Source organism: Aythya ferina (assembly GCF_964211825.1).
Source record: "Aythya ferina genome assembly, chromosome: 5".
Lineage (NCBI taxonomy): Eukaryota > Metazoa > Chordata > Aves > Anseriformes > Anatidae > Aythya > Aythya ferina.
The window spans coordinates 24,746,630-24,764,690 of record NC_140301.1 but is presented as its reverse complement, the minus strand read 5'-3'; the positions used below and the strand labels follow the sequence as shown (position 1 = coordinate 24,764,690).

The following is an 18,061-nucleotide window of genomic DNA, read 5'->3' as shown; positions in this document are numbered from 1 at the left end:
TTTTTTTTTTTTTTTTTTAAGCTGTAACACACTGTTCTTCCCATATCCTTAAGCCCTTAGGAAACACTGAATGCTTTGGTTACTCTGTAACCAGAACTGCAGGGTACTTTTAAGTAGAAAGAATAAGACCTTTTGCTGTTGAATTGTGGCAGAATAGTGAACAGTACATGAGAATATTTTAGTTGTGAATGAGGTTGTGTACCAAGTGTGTTCTTACCCACCATTTATTTGTCATTTTAGAAAACAGGTTTGTAAATTACTGTCACTTTTTGTCTTTCTCTTGTACCTTAAATAAGGAGAGATGGCATTCTTCTCCACAACTCTCTCTGAATATGGGATAGCATAAAGATAAATGCAAGCAGTAAACCATTCAGTTGCGGTCTTAGTTCTGGACTGGAACAAGTTGGATTCTTCAAAGACACAAGAGTAATAGGTTATTGGCTGCATTAAATCAGTGAGTGAGAAATCCAGCAGATCCTGGGGGCAAGCCACATATCACATCTGGCTAAAATTCAGAAACTGGCAGAGTTTCACTGCTTTGGGAAATGTAAAGTGAATGTGAAGTTCAACTTCATCAACAATTTTAGTTACTGCTTGGGAAATGGAAATAATACAGATGTCTAGCATTTACAGTCCTGTACCAAAACTTGTAAATCAAGAAGCAAAGCACTGCTAGTTTTCACTGAGTATTCAGTTTCATTATAGTCTATTTCTGTATCCCTTCAGTTTTCTTCTAAAAATAGTGATTGTAAGTACTAAATAGTTTATATAATGTTAAATAGTGTATATTCATACATAAGATTGATCACAACAGTGTTTTAAAACATATGTGAGACTGCCACTTAAAATGTTATTTCCCCCCCCCGCCCAAAAAAAAAAAAAAAGTGGATTTATTGGGTTGGATTTATTACTTTATTAATTTAAGCATCCAGCAAAATAATATTGTACACATTAAATTATAAAAAACCCTCACATAATAAAACTGTTTTGTCAACTTCATAGCATCACTCTGAACACCAGTTCTTAAAATATAAAGCCATTGTAGTTAATGAAAATATTGTCGTACTATAGAAATTCACCATATCAAACTGATGTTAATCAAAGTTGCCTGTTAAACTTAGACAAAAAATTTACAGCACTGCCTGTCACTTTCACCATCTACCTAACTGAATGAGCTTGTCTCATCAGTTAACTGTTTCTTTCTGAACACCTCTATCACTCTCCATGTATTTCTTTTGTACCTCCCATTTTGTCTTTCTTCCCCAACCCAATCTCAGATTATCCATTATCTGTTTTCATAGAATCATAGAATGGTCTGGTTTGAAAAAGACTTTAAAGATCATCTAGTTTCAACCTGCCTAGAGCAGGCTGCCCGGTCACATCAAACCTGGCTTTGAATATGCCTCCAAACATGGAGCATCCACAACCCCCCTGGGCAGTTTTCTGTACTCTATGGCTGAAAGTCCAATTTCTCCATAAACTGTTTAATTGTATCTTATCTTTAATTGTATATTATCTTAACTAATAAAATGCCCTATGAGATTTCTCTACTTCCAATCACTTTCTCAATATTTTTTTTGTGTGTGTGTTGAAGCCACCCTGCTGTTTTCCAATTGCTTGTCATGTTCATAGTCACATTTTTTTTTTTTTTTTTTAACTTGGAGGATATATGTTGTGGTTTTCCTGACTCTTCTTGTTAGCTAGGAACTAGCTGGATCAGGCTCTCAGTCTTTATTTGAGGTTTTCAGTGTATTTTGACTCAAAATTTCATTAAAAATCAAAGAAGTGAGAATGTAACTTGGAAGCATTTTCCTTAACTAGTGATTTTTCTCCATCTTAGCCACTTAAACGGAAACCAAAGCAGAGATATGTGACATAAATAAGTGTTTTTTTGTACTGGTGTTGCAATGAAATGAGGAGCTGAAATTATTAGAGTAGAAAACCAGGAATCCATACAGTGTTGGTTGTGGGGCATTTGCAAGAATAACTCTGTGGTGCCACACCTTTTCAAAACTAGTATTTTTCATGTCATTCAGCTATTATTTGTTCAGATGTTCTACTAGTGTCAGTAGTTGTCAGTGTGGTTTCCCTTATTGCACATATATCTTGTTGCACTTGTATTCTTAATATGTTAGTTGATGCCGTAGGTTTGCAGGCATTTTTCTGCCAGCTGACTTCACCTGTTTCCCAGAAGTCAGTCTTCTGAATGATCCTCTGATGATTATTTCAGTTCAGTAGTTTGTCCATAAGCAGTCTTTTTTTTTTCCTTTTTTTTTTTTTCTTGAACTGTGATGGTTCTGATGGGCTTATATTGTTAATGTGTTCATCTTCATTGTCTTTATTTTTCCTCATATATTTTAAAATTTCTAAATTTCTTAATAAAGCACAGCTATGTCTGTTAAGCATGAGTACTTTTGCTCATGCCTGAATCTGTATTTGGTAATAATGCCTGAATGTGTGTTTTCTCCAGTATTTAGGAGTCTATAATGCAAACTGTGGTTTCAAAAAAGTTTTGTAACAGACTCCATGAGACAAGTCAGTCTTGGGAGGCTTTATGTTTGCAAAAAAATGACTGTACAGCATCTTTTCTTTACACCCTGACAGCAGCACAACTCCTAGGAAGCAGTCACCTTTGTCCATGATCATCAATGAAGACTGAGAGAGGTGTGTGCAATTCAGTACTCAGCCTTTATATTTTAGCACTTCGTCTTTAAAAGGTTGTGCAGTTTTGTTTTCTCTGGGGTTGTCTTTAGGAGATTAGACAGAACCCATTAATCTCAATAAAGGTTACTGAATCAGAAAGAAATTAAACTAGTTTAAAGAAGAGAAGTAGTTTGCTTACAGACTGTAATTTACACACAGAAAACATGGTATTTTGCACCAACCTGATAACACTCTCTGTTAACCCCGTAGTACTCCTGGAGTCCTGTATTTACATGCCTTTGGTAGGACAAGTATCAGTAAATTTCTTTGGTGGGGCATCCTCTTTGTACACCAATTGGTCCTCAGAGAGTGTAACTCATAAACATACATGTATCAGGGTGTAGTTTCAATAGAATTTTGGAAAATTTTTGATTGATTTTGATTTGAAAGGAAAGCTATATGAATTCTGACCCTAATTTCATCTGGAAGTTTCCACTAACTATATTTTCTTTACAAGGGTCTTGGTGATCCCCAGTGCTAAAGGTGACAGTTTTATGTCTATTATGAGAATGACGGTCTTATTATTGTTTATTTATGTGTTAAATAGCTCATGCTGTGATCTCCAGCAGCAGCAAACTGTTTCAGAAGGATCTCTTACACTTTCCTTTTTTTTTTTTTTTTTACTGTACTATGAAAGAGAATTGATTGCCATTGAATAGCCACAAAAATTGTCACAGTGTAGACAATATGTGAAGTACGTCTTTAGAAGCATAAGAAACATGCGTGTGCACCTAAGAAGTATTCTCTTGTGATAACAGACCAAGACATGAGTTTGAATCTGTTTCTGATTAAATTTTAGAACTTGAACCATGTATAATTAATGGCATGTGGTATTTCATCTTGATGACACATCCTATCTGTCATCCTATTTGAGCAATTTCTCAAAGAAAGATGATATGTATATTACTAAGGCTTTTTTTTGCTCCCTGCCTTTTATGAAGTATGGGAATCCAAAATGGCAATTTAGAGTAAACTAGAAGGGTAAAAAGTATTTATTTTTAGAGCTGAGTATGGGACTTTCTAAAATGCAAATGAAATGCTTATAAAATTAGGAATCGTATCAAGCAATGTTTCACTATGTAAAACACATATAGTTCAGTTTATAAATAATTACTAGAAAGCATTCCTTCAATGTATGCTTAGAATTAGTAGTGAGTTTTCTTTTTAACAAATCTATTCTGATGTGTTTGCTTTTAAGATATGTATTAGGAAATCTAGATAAATAAACAGAGACAATCAAATCTGTATTACATTAAAAAATACCATATGGGTAGGCATTTACTGCATTACAAAAATGAGAAAGTGAAGGGGAGGGGGGCCTATATTTATGTGTATATGCAACTTAATGCGTATATGCAACTCCATTAAAATTAATGATTAACACACTCTAAGCGTAGATAGCATCTCATGTTTAGGACCACAACCTGGTTTTATAGAGGTGGTTCATTTGAAGCCTAACATATCATTCTTCAGTACTGTACTACTCCTCAGAATATATTAGGAAAGTTGAGGAAAGCATGGAATTTGGAATTTAGCTCCTTTCTAAAAATATCAAATCCAAGGTAACTGTGCATTCTTATCTGCCTCAATTTGTTTCCATTTGTCAGACTGTGGTCACAGCATGCTTTGTTATAATTGGCAGGTTACCAGTAGTAAATCACTTGCAAAATTTGTTAAATCTTATGTTTTATAAGAGGTCTTGCTTTATTGTACTGCTGAAATCTTTCTTAGTTGCTGAGTACAATGCCAGGTCCCATCACCATGTTGTATATATAAACCAAGGCACTATGAGGCATTCACACATAACATAGCACGAATCTTAAACTATATAATTATTTAACAACAAATAAAGAAGTTCCACTTCAGTAAGACTCCTAGGCATAGAGGTCGTGCTGGAAATCTTTGGAATGCAGAGGGGACAGACTGTGAGAGAAGCTAATTAGAATTTATGTCTAAAAAAATAGTGTTCATATTTTGTACATCATTGATATTACTCATGAACTCACGTTACCATGCATGCTATGCACTGGATAGCAATATTCCTGGCACAGCATAGCCTTTGATGACAGCAGGCTCTAAGATAAGGAAGTAAACTCCTGCACAGTTTGCACATCTTTTCATCGGCATGCAGTGAAAAATGTTAGATAAGATGCAGTCATGAGGGAGTTGATTAGGAAAAGAAAAATATGCCCTTTCTTCAGTTTTAATGCATGAACTATACTCTGCTCCTACTATGATTCTAGAAGGTTTTGTCCTTCAAATACTTATGTATATGAAAAACTTCTCTTGTTTGGTTATTGTTATTGTGGTCAACAAAATTATTCACATACAAGTATTGTTTGTGAGCTTAAATTATTTTCATGCCATGAATAAGCTAGTCTTTTTAAAATATTTGCAACTTGAAACCAAGTGTCATTGAATTTCAGCTGTTGTGAACATTTTATGAATGATGTCCTCGCTACAGTTGTATTATATATATTTTCATCAATACAAGTGAACTGCCATGGATGATGATAATAATAATAATAATAGCAAAGAGCACTGCTGTATTATACTAGCAAATAAGAAAAAAAAATTGGAAAGATGTGAGCTAGGAAAGATCTGTTGGTGGAAGGAACAGATTTAACAGCCATGTGTGTGAAGGTACTTAAATCTTACTTTCTAACTTGTTTTTTAAATCTCTTTTGTTTAGATCCAGTGCTTCTCTTGGTAAATTTTCAGCTGTTAAATGCTTGTGTTGTTAATGTCACTCGATTAATCACTTAACATGTCAGAGAAAATATTTGAAAATGGAAAACAAGAAAATTTCAAAGTATTTGTGTCAAAAAGCATGGAGTGCTGAGTGTACTCCTTTACCTCATTTGTTTGGATAAAAGGGAAAGGCAAATATTTCCAGTATTACTGTAAGCAGAAAGAGAAGTACTTTAAACAGAGAAGCTTCATAACGAATTCTGAAACCTAAAATTTCTTACCTGTCTACTTTTGTGTTATACCAAGTGATCCAGGAGTTTTATTATAGCATAGTTTGAGGGAGCAAAGAAAAGCTTCTTTCTTCATTTAGTTGGTTCAAACTCATCCCTAGAGGTCTGATTCTTCTTCCAATAAAATCAACAATAAAAGTTCTCTTTACTACCTTGGGCTTTGAAACACACCTTAAGTACATGATTGGGTCCTAGATATACATACAGAGCTGATTAATGTCTTTAAAACAACCGCCAATGTTGAACAGTTTTTCACTTGTATATCTTAACTACCAATACAGAGATAATTTTCTACATAAAATTATGAGGAAGAGCTAGTAAATATTTCAAACATAGGGACATGACCTACCCTGGATAGAAACAGACACAGCTTAAAGGACGACTGCTTTATGTAATTATGATGTTAAAAATAGCAGAAAGTGAGCTTTACTGCATCTGGATAAATACATTCCAAGGTCATAGAATCATGGAGTGTTTTGAGTTGGAAGGGACCTTAAACCCTTATAATGCCACCCCCCTTGTCATGGGCAGGGACACCTCCCAGTAGTTTGCCCAGTAGGTTGCTCAAAGCCCTATCCAGCCTGGCCTTGAACAATTCCAGGGCTCGGGCATCCACAGCTTCTCTATGCAGCCTGTTCCAGTGCTTCACCATCCTCATAGTAAAGAATTTCTTCCCTATTTCTAATCTAAATGTACCCTCATTTAGTTTAAAGCCGTTACTCTAAGTGCTATCATTGCACTTACCTGGTAAAGAGTTCTGCATTCTTGTGAAAAAAATAACATGAAGATGAAATCACAAGCCGAGGAGCTACTCTTCCTTCATGAACCTTCACGAATATCCTGCAAAAGCAGGGGAAAGAGGAAAGAATATTCATTCTGTCTGAGGAAAGAATATTCATTCTCTGGCTAAATTGTCCAGAAATGAATAGACTCCTGTCAGTAAATGTTTAATGACACATCTTTGTGGATCAATATTTAGTGATCCAAATCACTAAATCAAAACCACAGACCAATTATATAAACTTCTATAAATTTTATGAATTATTTTTATATAATTATATAAATATATATTAAGAAGGAAGCAATCAAAAACAAACAAACAAAACCAACAGAATAATTTGAACTACCTCTTATATTCTTGTGATTTTTTTTTTTCCCCCTTAATATCTAAACAGAACTTCTTTTTGTAACATCTAAACAGAACATGTTGCACCTTGTATCTGTTTCTTATTGTCCAGGGAAGTGTTGGAGTCACCATCCCTGGAGGTCTTTAAAAGACTTTTCGATGTAGAGCTTAGGGATATGGTTTAGTGGAGGACTGTTAGTGTTAGGTCAAAGGTTGGACTCGATGATCTCTTCCAACCTAGAAATTCTGTGACTGTGATTCTTTGCACTTCCAAGTGTACAGACTAAGTCAGGTTTGTCTTCTCTATAGCTTCCCATTAGGTAACTGAAGGCAGAAATAATATTTCCTCTCTACCCTCTTTTCCTAAGACTGAGCAAATCTAGCTCTCTCAGCCTTTTTCTATAAGTCAAGTTATAGCTGTAAGAGTTTAATCTAGTTCAACATTTTTTACAATATTTAAGATTTCAATGCACATCCAGGTCTCCGGTAAAATACCAGTTAATGTGGTGATTGCTGGTGATCCGACTGAGCATATTCCTGATCCTGAAGTCCCTTAGTTCTTGTTCTTTTTTATTTTATTTTATTTTATTTTATTTTATTTTATTTTATTTTATTTTATTTTATTTTATTTTATTTATTTATTTATTTATTTTTTTAGTCATACTTACTGGTCAACATGTATGTTACTAGTGCTGGGGCACAGATTTTGGACGTACTCTTTAGTTTCTTTAACATAGGAGTCAAACTACATGCTTTGCTGGTCCAGTTCCGTGTTTTATAGTTTGGATTAAATATCATTGTGATCTAAATGGAAAATACAGTAGTTTGAATGTACAGCTGCATTCTTGGTTGAGTGGGTTGAATACCAGTCAAGCTGTGAACTTAAGAGACTGAAATTTCATATCCTTCTTTAATCATGCTGCATTCTTTGTTGATGAAGCAATACAATTTAACTGTAGAGAATATTTGCTGATCTGCAAAAGAGTGTGTTTTTGTTGCCAAATATACTTGAGATTCATTGCCAAATATACTAGAAAACAAACAAGATAAAAATGTTTGCAACCTATGACATAGCAAGCACATTAATGGGCACTATGTATCTAAGACTAATAAAGAGGCTTATTCTACTTTCAGATACTCTAGAGAAAACTAGACCTTCAGAGATTTAACTAAATCTATAGCACTCTACATTAAGATCATACTATAGTTTGGGTCTGTAATTTTATCTTTGGTTGTTATTTACTAGTATATAATAAATTTAGTATATAGAGTATATATATATTGCTATTTACTAGTATATAATACGTTTAGTATATAGAGTGTATATAAATTTATATGTATATATATATATCACTTTGCAGTATAGTATAGTTGCTATGCTGTACTATACTGTATTTGTGTGTTCTGAGACCTGTGGATGAAATATGCTATACAAGCTATTTTTTAATTTCAAAGATATCTGGACTGAGAAACAACATCATGTTGTGCTGATTTCAGAAATTACTTAAATGATAAGATGTGTGCGACCTTAGCTTATGCATGTCAACTGCAACATGTTAGATTCAAAGAAGTGACTAGAACCATGTGACTGAAAAGTGATAGGAAGGTATTTTATAACTTGCTAATGAACAGCAAATTAAATTTGTAAATGTTGTGAACCTATGGAATTATCCAGAAGATGAACAGTTTTAAAATGTTGTTAACTTTTTATCTGAAAGTCTATGTTGTCTTAAAATAAAAGAGATCCTTGAATAGTAGAATAGGAGTATAATAGAAATAGGTTTTATTTTCTTGAAAATAAAGTATTATGCTAGAGAATACAGTATGTTTTCCCCTATACTTATGAGGTATATGTAGGTGAATAATTTGATTAGCAAAATGATTTCTAACTCTGTATATGAAGATGCACTGTAATTCACCAAAAGCAGGAGAGAAGATTTTTTTTAAAGAAAAGAGGAAAGCAAAGAAACTCAGAATAAGTCTATGCACTAACAGTTATGGCTCTCAATTGTGGAATTGTGGTGCATTGCTCTTTCAATAAAAACTGCAATGTAAGCACACTACTGACACATCATATTTGAAATAAGCCAAAATGAATGCAAGTAATAAAGTATCAAAAACTATGGCATTACAGTACTGTAAACTCATACCCTGCAGCAAGAGATAATACAGGATGATATACCAGCTTTTAAATCCAGGTATTTCTTTGGAATACCTCATAATTATTAGACTGGACAGGAAGATTGTAGGACTGGCAGGTAGTATGCATGTCTCTGTATTTTTTGTCAGAGTGCTGATATGTGTATGTTCATGCTGATAACAGTGGTGACAGAAATAGAAAATCCCTAACAGCTTCAGGGAATGAAAAAGAGGGCTGGAGAGTAAAGCTTCCTCCCTCTGCCCTTCTCCGCACAATGTACACCACATCAAAAGGCAGAAAGAGCTTCTCTGTTCTCTTCACAGTTAACCCAAATTCCTTTTCATTAATCTCAGACAAATGATCATCAAACAGGCATGGAGCTTTACTCTGTAACAGAGGAATGAGATCTTCACAGCATCATTAACATTCTTTAAAACTGTTTCTTGGATATCAGAAATTCTTGGCGTTGGACCTGTGAAATACATTTTTCCTGTAAGAGTTATGTTTATGGTATGTATCTCAAAATCTGCTTATAAGTGCTTATAACGCTTATAAGAACATTTAGAGGGGAATGACTCAGCAAGAGATAAATCCCATCACACATCACATAACTGATCTGAAAATGTTCATTAGCAGATGTGTAATACTTGCTTTGACGCTTTTTTGCAGAGCATCCAAACATTCTGGAATGGACATTCCAGACGGACATTTTTGGCATCACAACAGGTATGTGATCCAGGTAGTAGGCATATATCTCCCAGAGACCTGGAATTAGAGATGAACAAGCAGTGATGTGTGGTCTTTTATGGCCTGTTGTGGACATACGGTCTTCCAGTGCAAATGCAAATGTAACCTTTGTCCATTGTCCACAGAGAGGTACACACACAAACTGTAGCTGGAAAAAGCAGAGTCTGCAATAGAAGCAGAGATCAAAGATCCATAGCTGAAGAGAAAAATCTGGATACCTTCCTCACCCACCCACCAGCAATAAAAATATCCCCAAACAAACAAAAAACATTCAAACTACAATAAGATTCAAGGTTAAAAGCTTTAAAGCTCTTCAAGCACTTCCAAGTTTGGTCTGAAATTGATTTAATTTAACAGGGCTGTTTTCCATACTAGAATGCATTTATATATGTTCAGATGATCTGAAGTTAAAAAAAGATTGGGATTCAGACTCCCTCTTCAGCCTGGGTTCATATTTCACAGGCAAAATTCAAATTGCCTTGCCTGTGGACTAACAGATGGAGTTAATCTACTACTGTAGGAAACTACTTGCAAAACACACAGGCAAGCCAGCATCCATGCCCATTTTTGTATGAAACTACCACACACAGCAGCAGAGAGGAAACTTTTATCTTAAGAAATTGGCACTAGGATTCATGAAACTAAAAGGGTTTCTATCAAGAGATAGAAAGTTTTAGTGCCATAATATTACTTCATAAAAAGAAAACTGTCTGATTTCATTTACACAAACATTTATTTCAGTCAATCTAAACTGTTTCTGAAGGTATTTCAAAAGACAAAATAGTTGCCTGCTGTAGAATATTTTGCTTAAAAAAGAATTGGAAACAAGCTGATACACATAATAAGGAAAAGAATGTATGATCTGTATTTTTGTTCTGCAGTCTTTACCTTATACATGTACTTCCATGTATTTTAAGGAAAAATAAAATAAATCACTCATTGATTAGGAATAACAGAATAACTGTGGAATAACTGGTTTTGTTTGTTTGTTTGTTTGTTTGTTTTTCTCTTTAGAGGAAAAGAACAGAAGCTACCACTTAATTTTCCTTAGTGTCTAGGTGCCAAATTAATAGTCATCTTGAGAGATTAGTTGTGCTGGTTATTTGTTAAATAAACTGATTACAGGGGTATTATGGGTGCAGTTAATGTTCAAGCCATACGGAAACATGAATATCTCTTCCAAACTCTCTCTACTAGCAATATTCCCAATTTCTCCACCTTCACAAATGGATCCTCCAATTTTCAGGCAGAGTAGGTTAGATAGGAGAAAACATCCTCTGTTTTTTTATTTATGAAACCAAAAGTTTGGCTTTCGGATTATGTAGGAGTAGAGTGGTAAAGGTGTACTGATGTTTGGAGAATTACTATGGTCTTCTGTTTTAATTAATAGCTTAGTTGCATCGAATTGTCTTCTGAATACTACCTTATATTGCTATTCTTTTTACAGAAAATATCAGCAACATATGAAGAGGAAGAAGAAAAAGACATGTAAAGATACAATTAAAAGCACTACATGTACGTTAGATTAAAAAACGTAAATACATACACACACACAAAAAAGTCAGGAACTGCTAAATTGGTGGTTGCCTATGTACTCTTTTACTCTATGTAATCTCTCCCATGTGTCTGTCCCATGTACTGAATGAGGCAGGGGTCCTGTGGGAAAACAAGATGAGAGCATGTAATTAAAGACTCTATCATAATGCATATGCATATAACACTACATTGCACACACAATGTGTGGTTCATTTTCTTTCTCATCCTGTCCCTGCAGAGAAGATGAGAGAGAAAATGAACTACACATGACAGATGCTAGCAACATCAGTTACTGCATTTTTAGAAGGCCGTTAGATACTAAAGTTGTTTAAAAGATGTTGAAGATAATGAATAGAATAGAATAGAATAGAATAGAATAGAATAGAATAGAATAGAATAGAATAGAATAGAATAGAATAGAATAGAATAGAATAGAAAAGCAAATGGAGAGAAGACAGAAGGGGAGAGGAGTGGAGGTGAGGGGAAAAGGTATGTTGGTTTTCTGGAGTGCTAAAGAAAAATTTAATGTAGAAAAATTAAATCTTATGGATAGTACATTTTTGAACATGAACCTTTTCTATGACTATCCTTTCACTATTTATATATATTAAATTCATGCTATAAAAGATACATAAACTACATATTTATATGAAACTATGGGGGAAACTATAACTAAAGAGAGGGATAGACAAAAGAATTTGTGAAACCTATTATCCCATATGATGCATTCTCAGGGAAATTCATCAGTTTACTACATATTGCAAAGCCGCAAAAGACCAGATAAAAATACATTCTCATTCTGCTCTAGTGCGGTGCCGTTTTGTTTGTTTGTTTGTTTGTTTGTTCCTCCTGTATTTTTCCACTGTTTCAGTTCTTTGCCATGTCTTTTACTGTTTGTTCTTCCAGTTAGGAAGTTTTGCAATTGTCTATCTCCCACTACCACCACCTTTTCTTTTTTTTTTTTTTCTTCAATTCCCCTGTCCTATTTTTTCAAAGGTTTTGTTCTCTCTTCATTTGTAGTAATTTTATTTTTGCTGTGATGTACTTACCAATAGATGTACTTCATGCAGTATTTCAGACATTTCCGGAACAGTTGTCACTTGGATAATTATGAAAGTGTAAAGGACAAGATAAATAAATATACCAGGTATATCAGAGTTTGTCCAGTTCTGGGTTATTTCACAGTAACCAACTGAACAGCAGAAACATCAGAATCTACCTACTATCCCATAAATAGTCTTGAAGGAACTCTTACTTTGCCCTATTGGAATAGTGATTCTGCCATTCTATGCAGCCTAGTATTTCCATTATGAGTTATGGCTACAGTGAAATAGAGCAGTTTCTTCATGATTACTCCCTGAGTAGAAACTCTAGCATTAGATATTGTGCTTCTCCAGGTGATGTGCTTCTCCTTATGCTTCCATGAAAACTGGATTCATCTGGTCTCATGCAGAAATACATCCAAATGACTAATGATTTCATGTGCTTCATTTTTCTTGTAAAAGTTCATAAATGTGCCTATGCTTAGGATATCATGTTTCTTTAAGTCTTGGAATACACAAAGTTAATACATCTAAAGACCAAGCTTTAGAAAATAACCTATTTTCCTTGCAGTATACATTTAGTTTTATTTTTTACTGGGAGTTTATTTGTACTGGGAGTGTCTGAAATATTTTATACCTGCACCTACATATAAATGTGATGAATACATTCAGAATAATCCATCATAAATCCAAGTTTAAGAGAGAGCATAATCTCAACTTTTTTTTTTTTGTTTTTGTTTTCAAATAGTTGAAATAGTTGCAGTATTAGGCAAGTCCAGTGAAAAAATATTTATCTGTCATTGTAAATATTACATTGATAAAGAAATCTGTACACTACTATGGTCTGCAATTCATCAAGTGCTTAAGTATATATTCTATTTAAATAGCAGTGACGATCTAAATATGGTCAGGATTCAGGAGCTAGAAGTTAGTCTCACATGTTTCCAATGCATGAGCTAAAGTCCAATTAAATGTGATAAAAATATTCCCATCGCCTTTGATGGACTGTAGATCAAGCTCAGGCTAACTGAAAAACATCTTGCAAATGAAAGACTTCTAGAGGAAGTAAATTGCTTTCACTATGGAATTGGAATATTTTTCAGGATGTCAAATAGTAGCTACTACAATAAATGATAAATAAGTAAAGGTAAACTAATAAAGCAGAGCCCAGGTGCTAAAACAAACAAACAAACAAACAAACAAACAAAAACCAACAAAACATAGAAACAACAAAAAGAAAAACAACACATAAAATAAAGTAACTTCTTAAGTTTGATGCATTCATTGTGTGACACAGTTGAAAATTAATTAAGCATTTAATCTTTAACTAGCATATAGACTTAAAAGTAATTATTTAAAGCCTAAACTTGTATTAAATGTTAAAATATTTGATTCCTTTTCACAATTATAATTCTTCTCTAAATACAGACCTACTTGGCATACTAGTTGTGTATTTTATAGTTTTCAAATGAATTTTAAAAGCTTGCCTTTTCAGAGCAAAGAATCTAACCACCACACCAGGGAATCCATGCCTGCCAGCCTCTCCATATGTTCCCTACATTCATAAGCCCTCTTGCTTAACAAATGTAAATACAGTTCTAAACCAAGTTTTCTCTCAAATGAGCACACAGTAAAGATCAGTGTCAGTGAAGAGAAAAGAAAGGAAAGACTTTTCCTTAGTCTATTGCTGTCCAGCTTTGAACATTGTCTTATACTTAAATTTTACAAAAGTGACTGCATAAGATTAAGAAGCAGATGCTACCTAAGGGCAAAAAATTGCTGCTTATATATATCTTGCCGCTTGCCACTTATATACACCTTACTCTCTGAGTGAACCTTTTAAGTCAAGCATCTTTTTTGACTTCTGTCTGTCAAGTAATATTTTGGTATCACTGGACATGTTACAGAATGATGAGTGAGTCTGTAGAACAAAATATTTCTGAGTGTAGTTCAGTCATGGGAATATGCATATAGAGGAGTTGCCAGTGTCTCAGATACTGGAGATCAGATACTCACGGGAGGTTTCCAGTGAAATCAAAGGCTATTAATATCAGCAGCTCCTTCTCAGGGTTACTCAGGTAATTCTGAATTGATTCTGGGTAATAAGTTAGCTCTTATAACAAATGATATAACATACACAACAGCATATAACATACTCATATGTTTTTGAAATATTTTAAATATTGATTTGGGAAATTGCAGAGGATTAAAACTTAAAACTGTATCTGGTAAAGATGTTGAAATGAAACTTCAGAATAATAAAACACCTGGAAGATCATCTAACAAGAATGGCTAAACCAGTATGGTTTCTAACAACAGAGGATCAATCTGTTCACTTTCTTTGAATGAAGAAGAGAAAATCATCTGGTATAATATATTTAGTCTTTTAAAAGGCATCTGACAAGGTCTCTTACTATAAGCTGCTAAAACAAAATAGTCATGGGACGAGATGCAAATGTTATGTTAAGAGACCAGGAAAAAGAGAAGCAAATGACAATTTTAATCAAGAAAAAGGATTTTTTGAATAATATATATATTAACGAACAGAAAACACAGTGATAGATGAAAATCAGCAGTGATAACATAAAGAACATCTAACACAGAAGGGAGACACTTTAAGCGCTCATACCACTCACATGCTTCTGTATTAATCATATCAGCTCAGGAAATGAACCCCAGCATCACTGAAAATGAACCTCATCACTGAACCAGCATCACTGAACCAGCATCACTGAAATGAACCTCAGCATCACTGAAAACAACTCAATGAAGACTTCACTTCAATGTGCAATGGTACTCAGCAAGCACATACTGGATATGTGAGAGAAGTGGTAGTGAATAATGTGAAATTGTGTAAATACCATTATATACACTTTTACTTATACATTATGTTTTTTTTTTTTCTTATATCTAAAATGTTGTTGTGGGTCAAATGATTTCTGTGACTTCAGAAAACTTAGAGACAATTAAGACAACAAATAGAATTTGTAAATGGAAAATACTTGTACGAAAGAGTGGTGAGATTTGGGCTTTTATATTTTTGAAAAAAAAAAGTTTTAATCAAGTTTGTATGGAGAAGACAGTTTGAGGGTCTCTGTTTCACAACAGATGAAAACAACATTGTTCAGAAGTGGGAAGAAGCAATTAAAAATCTGTTGCTAAAAATACCCTTCCCATTTAACACATAATCACACTGCAGAACTCACCGTAAATATGTCACTAAGGCCAAAAAACAGTGAGACAGAAAATTTGCCTGAAATTAAAAGGTATAAATAACTAACAGATTGGTATGAGTTAAAATCTTTGCTCTTCAGCACTTAATCTAAATTCTTAACAGTAGTGATTAGGATGCAGGAAATCTGCCCTATGTCTGATTATTGCAGAGTATTATATTTACCAGATGTCATTCAGGCTGCTCATGCAGAAAGCTCAAATGGTGCAGGACACCTGTGGGCTTGCAACCCAGTTGTGAGCTTCAAATGGCCACTGCTTAGGAGTGGTAGAAAATACAATTTCCTGCTGAAGATGGAAGAACATTGTGGAAAATGAAGGGACTCACTCATCTTCAGAAGAAGGTATGGGATGCACTGGTTTTCCTGATAATCACATTCGTGACCTCACAGATAACATCACTGTAGAAGAAATTTAGAGTTTGACACATCATTTCATTTCAAACTGTCAGCTTCATAAAGCACCCATAACAGTATTTGAAGTCCGAATGTATACATGATGATGGCCAAGTTTTGTCCTCTTCCCACTAAAAAGAAGGTTGTTTCAGTGAGTTGTTTGACTTCAGAATTTTCCTTTGGATGTACATCAGGAAACGGATCCAGAGCAGAGGCAATGTGACCAGTTTGGACTGACTGGCCATTGCATAGAACTGATATTGAATGGAACTGGTCAGTGAATGACAGAGGTAAATACTGTAAAATTCACACTGCAGGTATGATGGGAGACATGCTGCCCCTGTCACAAGAACAGAGCAAATGGCTTGGCAAGCTCTACCATGAAAAAAGGCATTGTCCTCTCCTTGAAAAGCAGTTAACATCAAGGGGCACCTGTAAAATATACAGGAGAAGCACTGGCTGTGATACAAGTCCAGAAAAACAGGAATTAATACCTTTTTCTCTAACAGCTCATGTTGATAAAATTTAACCCAGCGAAACTCTTATTCTAAATAAATATATTTATGGCTGAACTGATTAGGTTCTCAAAATCTTGAACTGTCAAATACATTGAGAATATAAGCAGAAAAATCAATTCATTTTTATAATATGTAAAAATTTTGCAGTATTTAGAAAGCCAAAACATTTGCCCATGCTCACACATTTGTTGTATTTGGAAATGTTCCTTTTGGTTGTTAGGGCCCTCTGCAAAGCAGTGGTGCATGGGTGCTCCCTACCCTGCATTCTGTTTGCTGGGCCACCACCTCCCTTCCTGCTGCATGCACATCACAGAGGTTATATTAAGAATACCCAAGCATATTTAAGACTAGTCAAAAATTCTCCAGGGCTACATTCTGTGGCCAGTTCTCTTCAATGTTTTGGTAAATGGTCTATTTGTTTGACTCAAATGCATACTAAATTTGCAGATGGTACTAAATTAAGAGCTGTTGACTTCCTCAAGGGTGGAGATACCTTGCAGAGATATCTTGACAAACTACGGGGCTGGGCAATCACCAAGTTTAACAAGAACAAGTGCTGGAACCTGAAGCTTGGAGGGCAAAACTCTAGATATACATGTATGTATAGACGGGGGATGAGAGGCTGGAGAGCAGCCTCATGGAAAGGGATCTGGAGGGTCCAGTTGACAGCAAGCTAAATATGAGTCAGCAATGTGCCCTGGCTGCCAAAAGGGGCAACCATACACAGGGGCGCATCAGGCACAGCATTGCCAGCAGGCTGAGGACAGGGATTGTCCTGTCCTGCTCTGGGCTGGGCTGGTGTGGCCTCACCTCAACTACTGGGTGCAGTTTGGGGCACCACAATATAAGAAGGACATGAAACTATTAGAGAGTGTCCAAAGGAGGGCTATGAAGATGGTGAAGGGTCTATCAGGGAAGACATGTGAGGAGTGGCTGAAGTCACTTGGTTTGTTCAGCCCAGAGAGGAGAAGACTGAGGGTAGGCCTCATGGTGGCCTACACCTTCCTCACAAGGAAAGGGGAAGCACTGACCTGTTCTCAGTGACCAGTGATAGCACCCAAGGGAACAGGGCTGTGACAGGGAAGGTTCAAGCTGGTTATTAGAAAAAACTTCTTCACCAAAAGGGTGTTTGAGCACTGGAACAGGCTCCCCAGGGAAGTGGTCACAGCACTGAGCCTGCTGGATTTCAGGAAGTGTTTGGACAACATTCTGACATATGGTTTGGTTTTGGGGTGGTCCTATGTGGAGCTGGGAGCTAGACTCAATGATCCTTGTGGGTTCCTTCCAACTCAGGATATTGTGTGATTCTGTATTGGCTGCTCTTAGACCTTGACACAGGGGAAGCAGAACGGTTAAAGTGGCTGTTAGCTTCTATATAAAATTCAGTATGAATAAGGGTGATTGTACAAATTCTTTATATTATTAATTCTTAACTGTAAGCAAAGTGAGAAAACCCTTTTCAGTGTGACCATATGGAAAAACAAATTAAGAAACTCATCCTGTGAATGCTGTTGATTGTATAGGTTACAGAGCAGCTACTTAAAAATAACTGCTTGTGCGCAAAGAATTGTAACTATGCCTGCAACTATGCCTGTTTTTGTAAGACTGGGCTCCAAACTGGTAATTCAAGTGCAGTGTAAG

At 35.2% G+C, this 18,061-nt stretch overlaps 1 protein-coding gene across 5 annotated transcripts in view; it reads left to right on the top strand.

Moving 5' to 3' along the window:
• LOC311437363 (uncharacterized protein) overlaps positions 1-15,117 on the top strand; it is a 139,371-nt gene extending 124,254 nt beyond the window's left edge. For 2 of the 5 annotated variants that reach the window (XM_084520532.1, XM_084520531.1), the window contains 3 exons: positions 9,620-9,676; positions 11,145-11,212; positions 14,937-15,111. In XM_084520532.1, the coding sequence (XP_084376658.1) occupies positions 9,620-9,676; positions 11,145-11,212; positions 14,937-14,983 (172 nt within the window). In that variant the 3' untranslated portion in view covers positions 14,984-15,111. Of the gene's footprint in view, positions 1-9,619; positions 9,677-11,144; positions 12,567-14,936 lie in introns of those variants that run through there. The other 3 variants (XR_014693423.1, XM_084520530.1, XM_084520529.1) reach the window with 2 other exon arrangements.
• Positions 15,118-18,061: the final 2,944 nt, after the last annotated feature.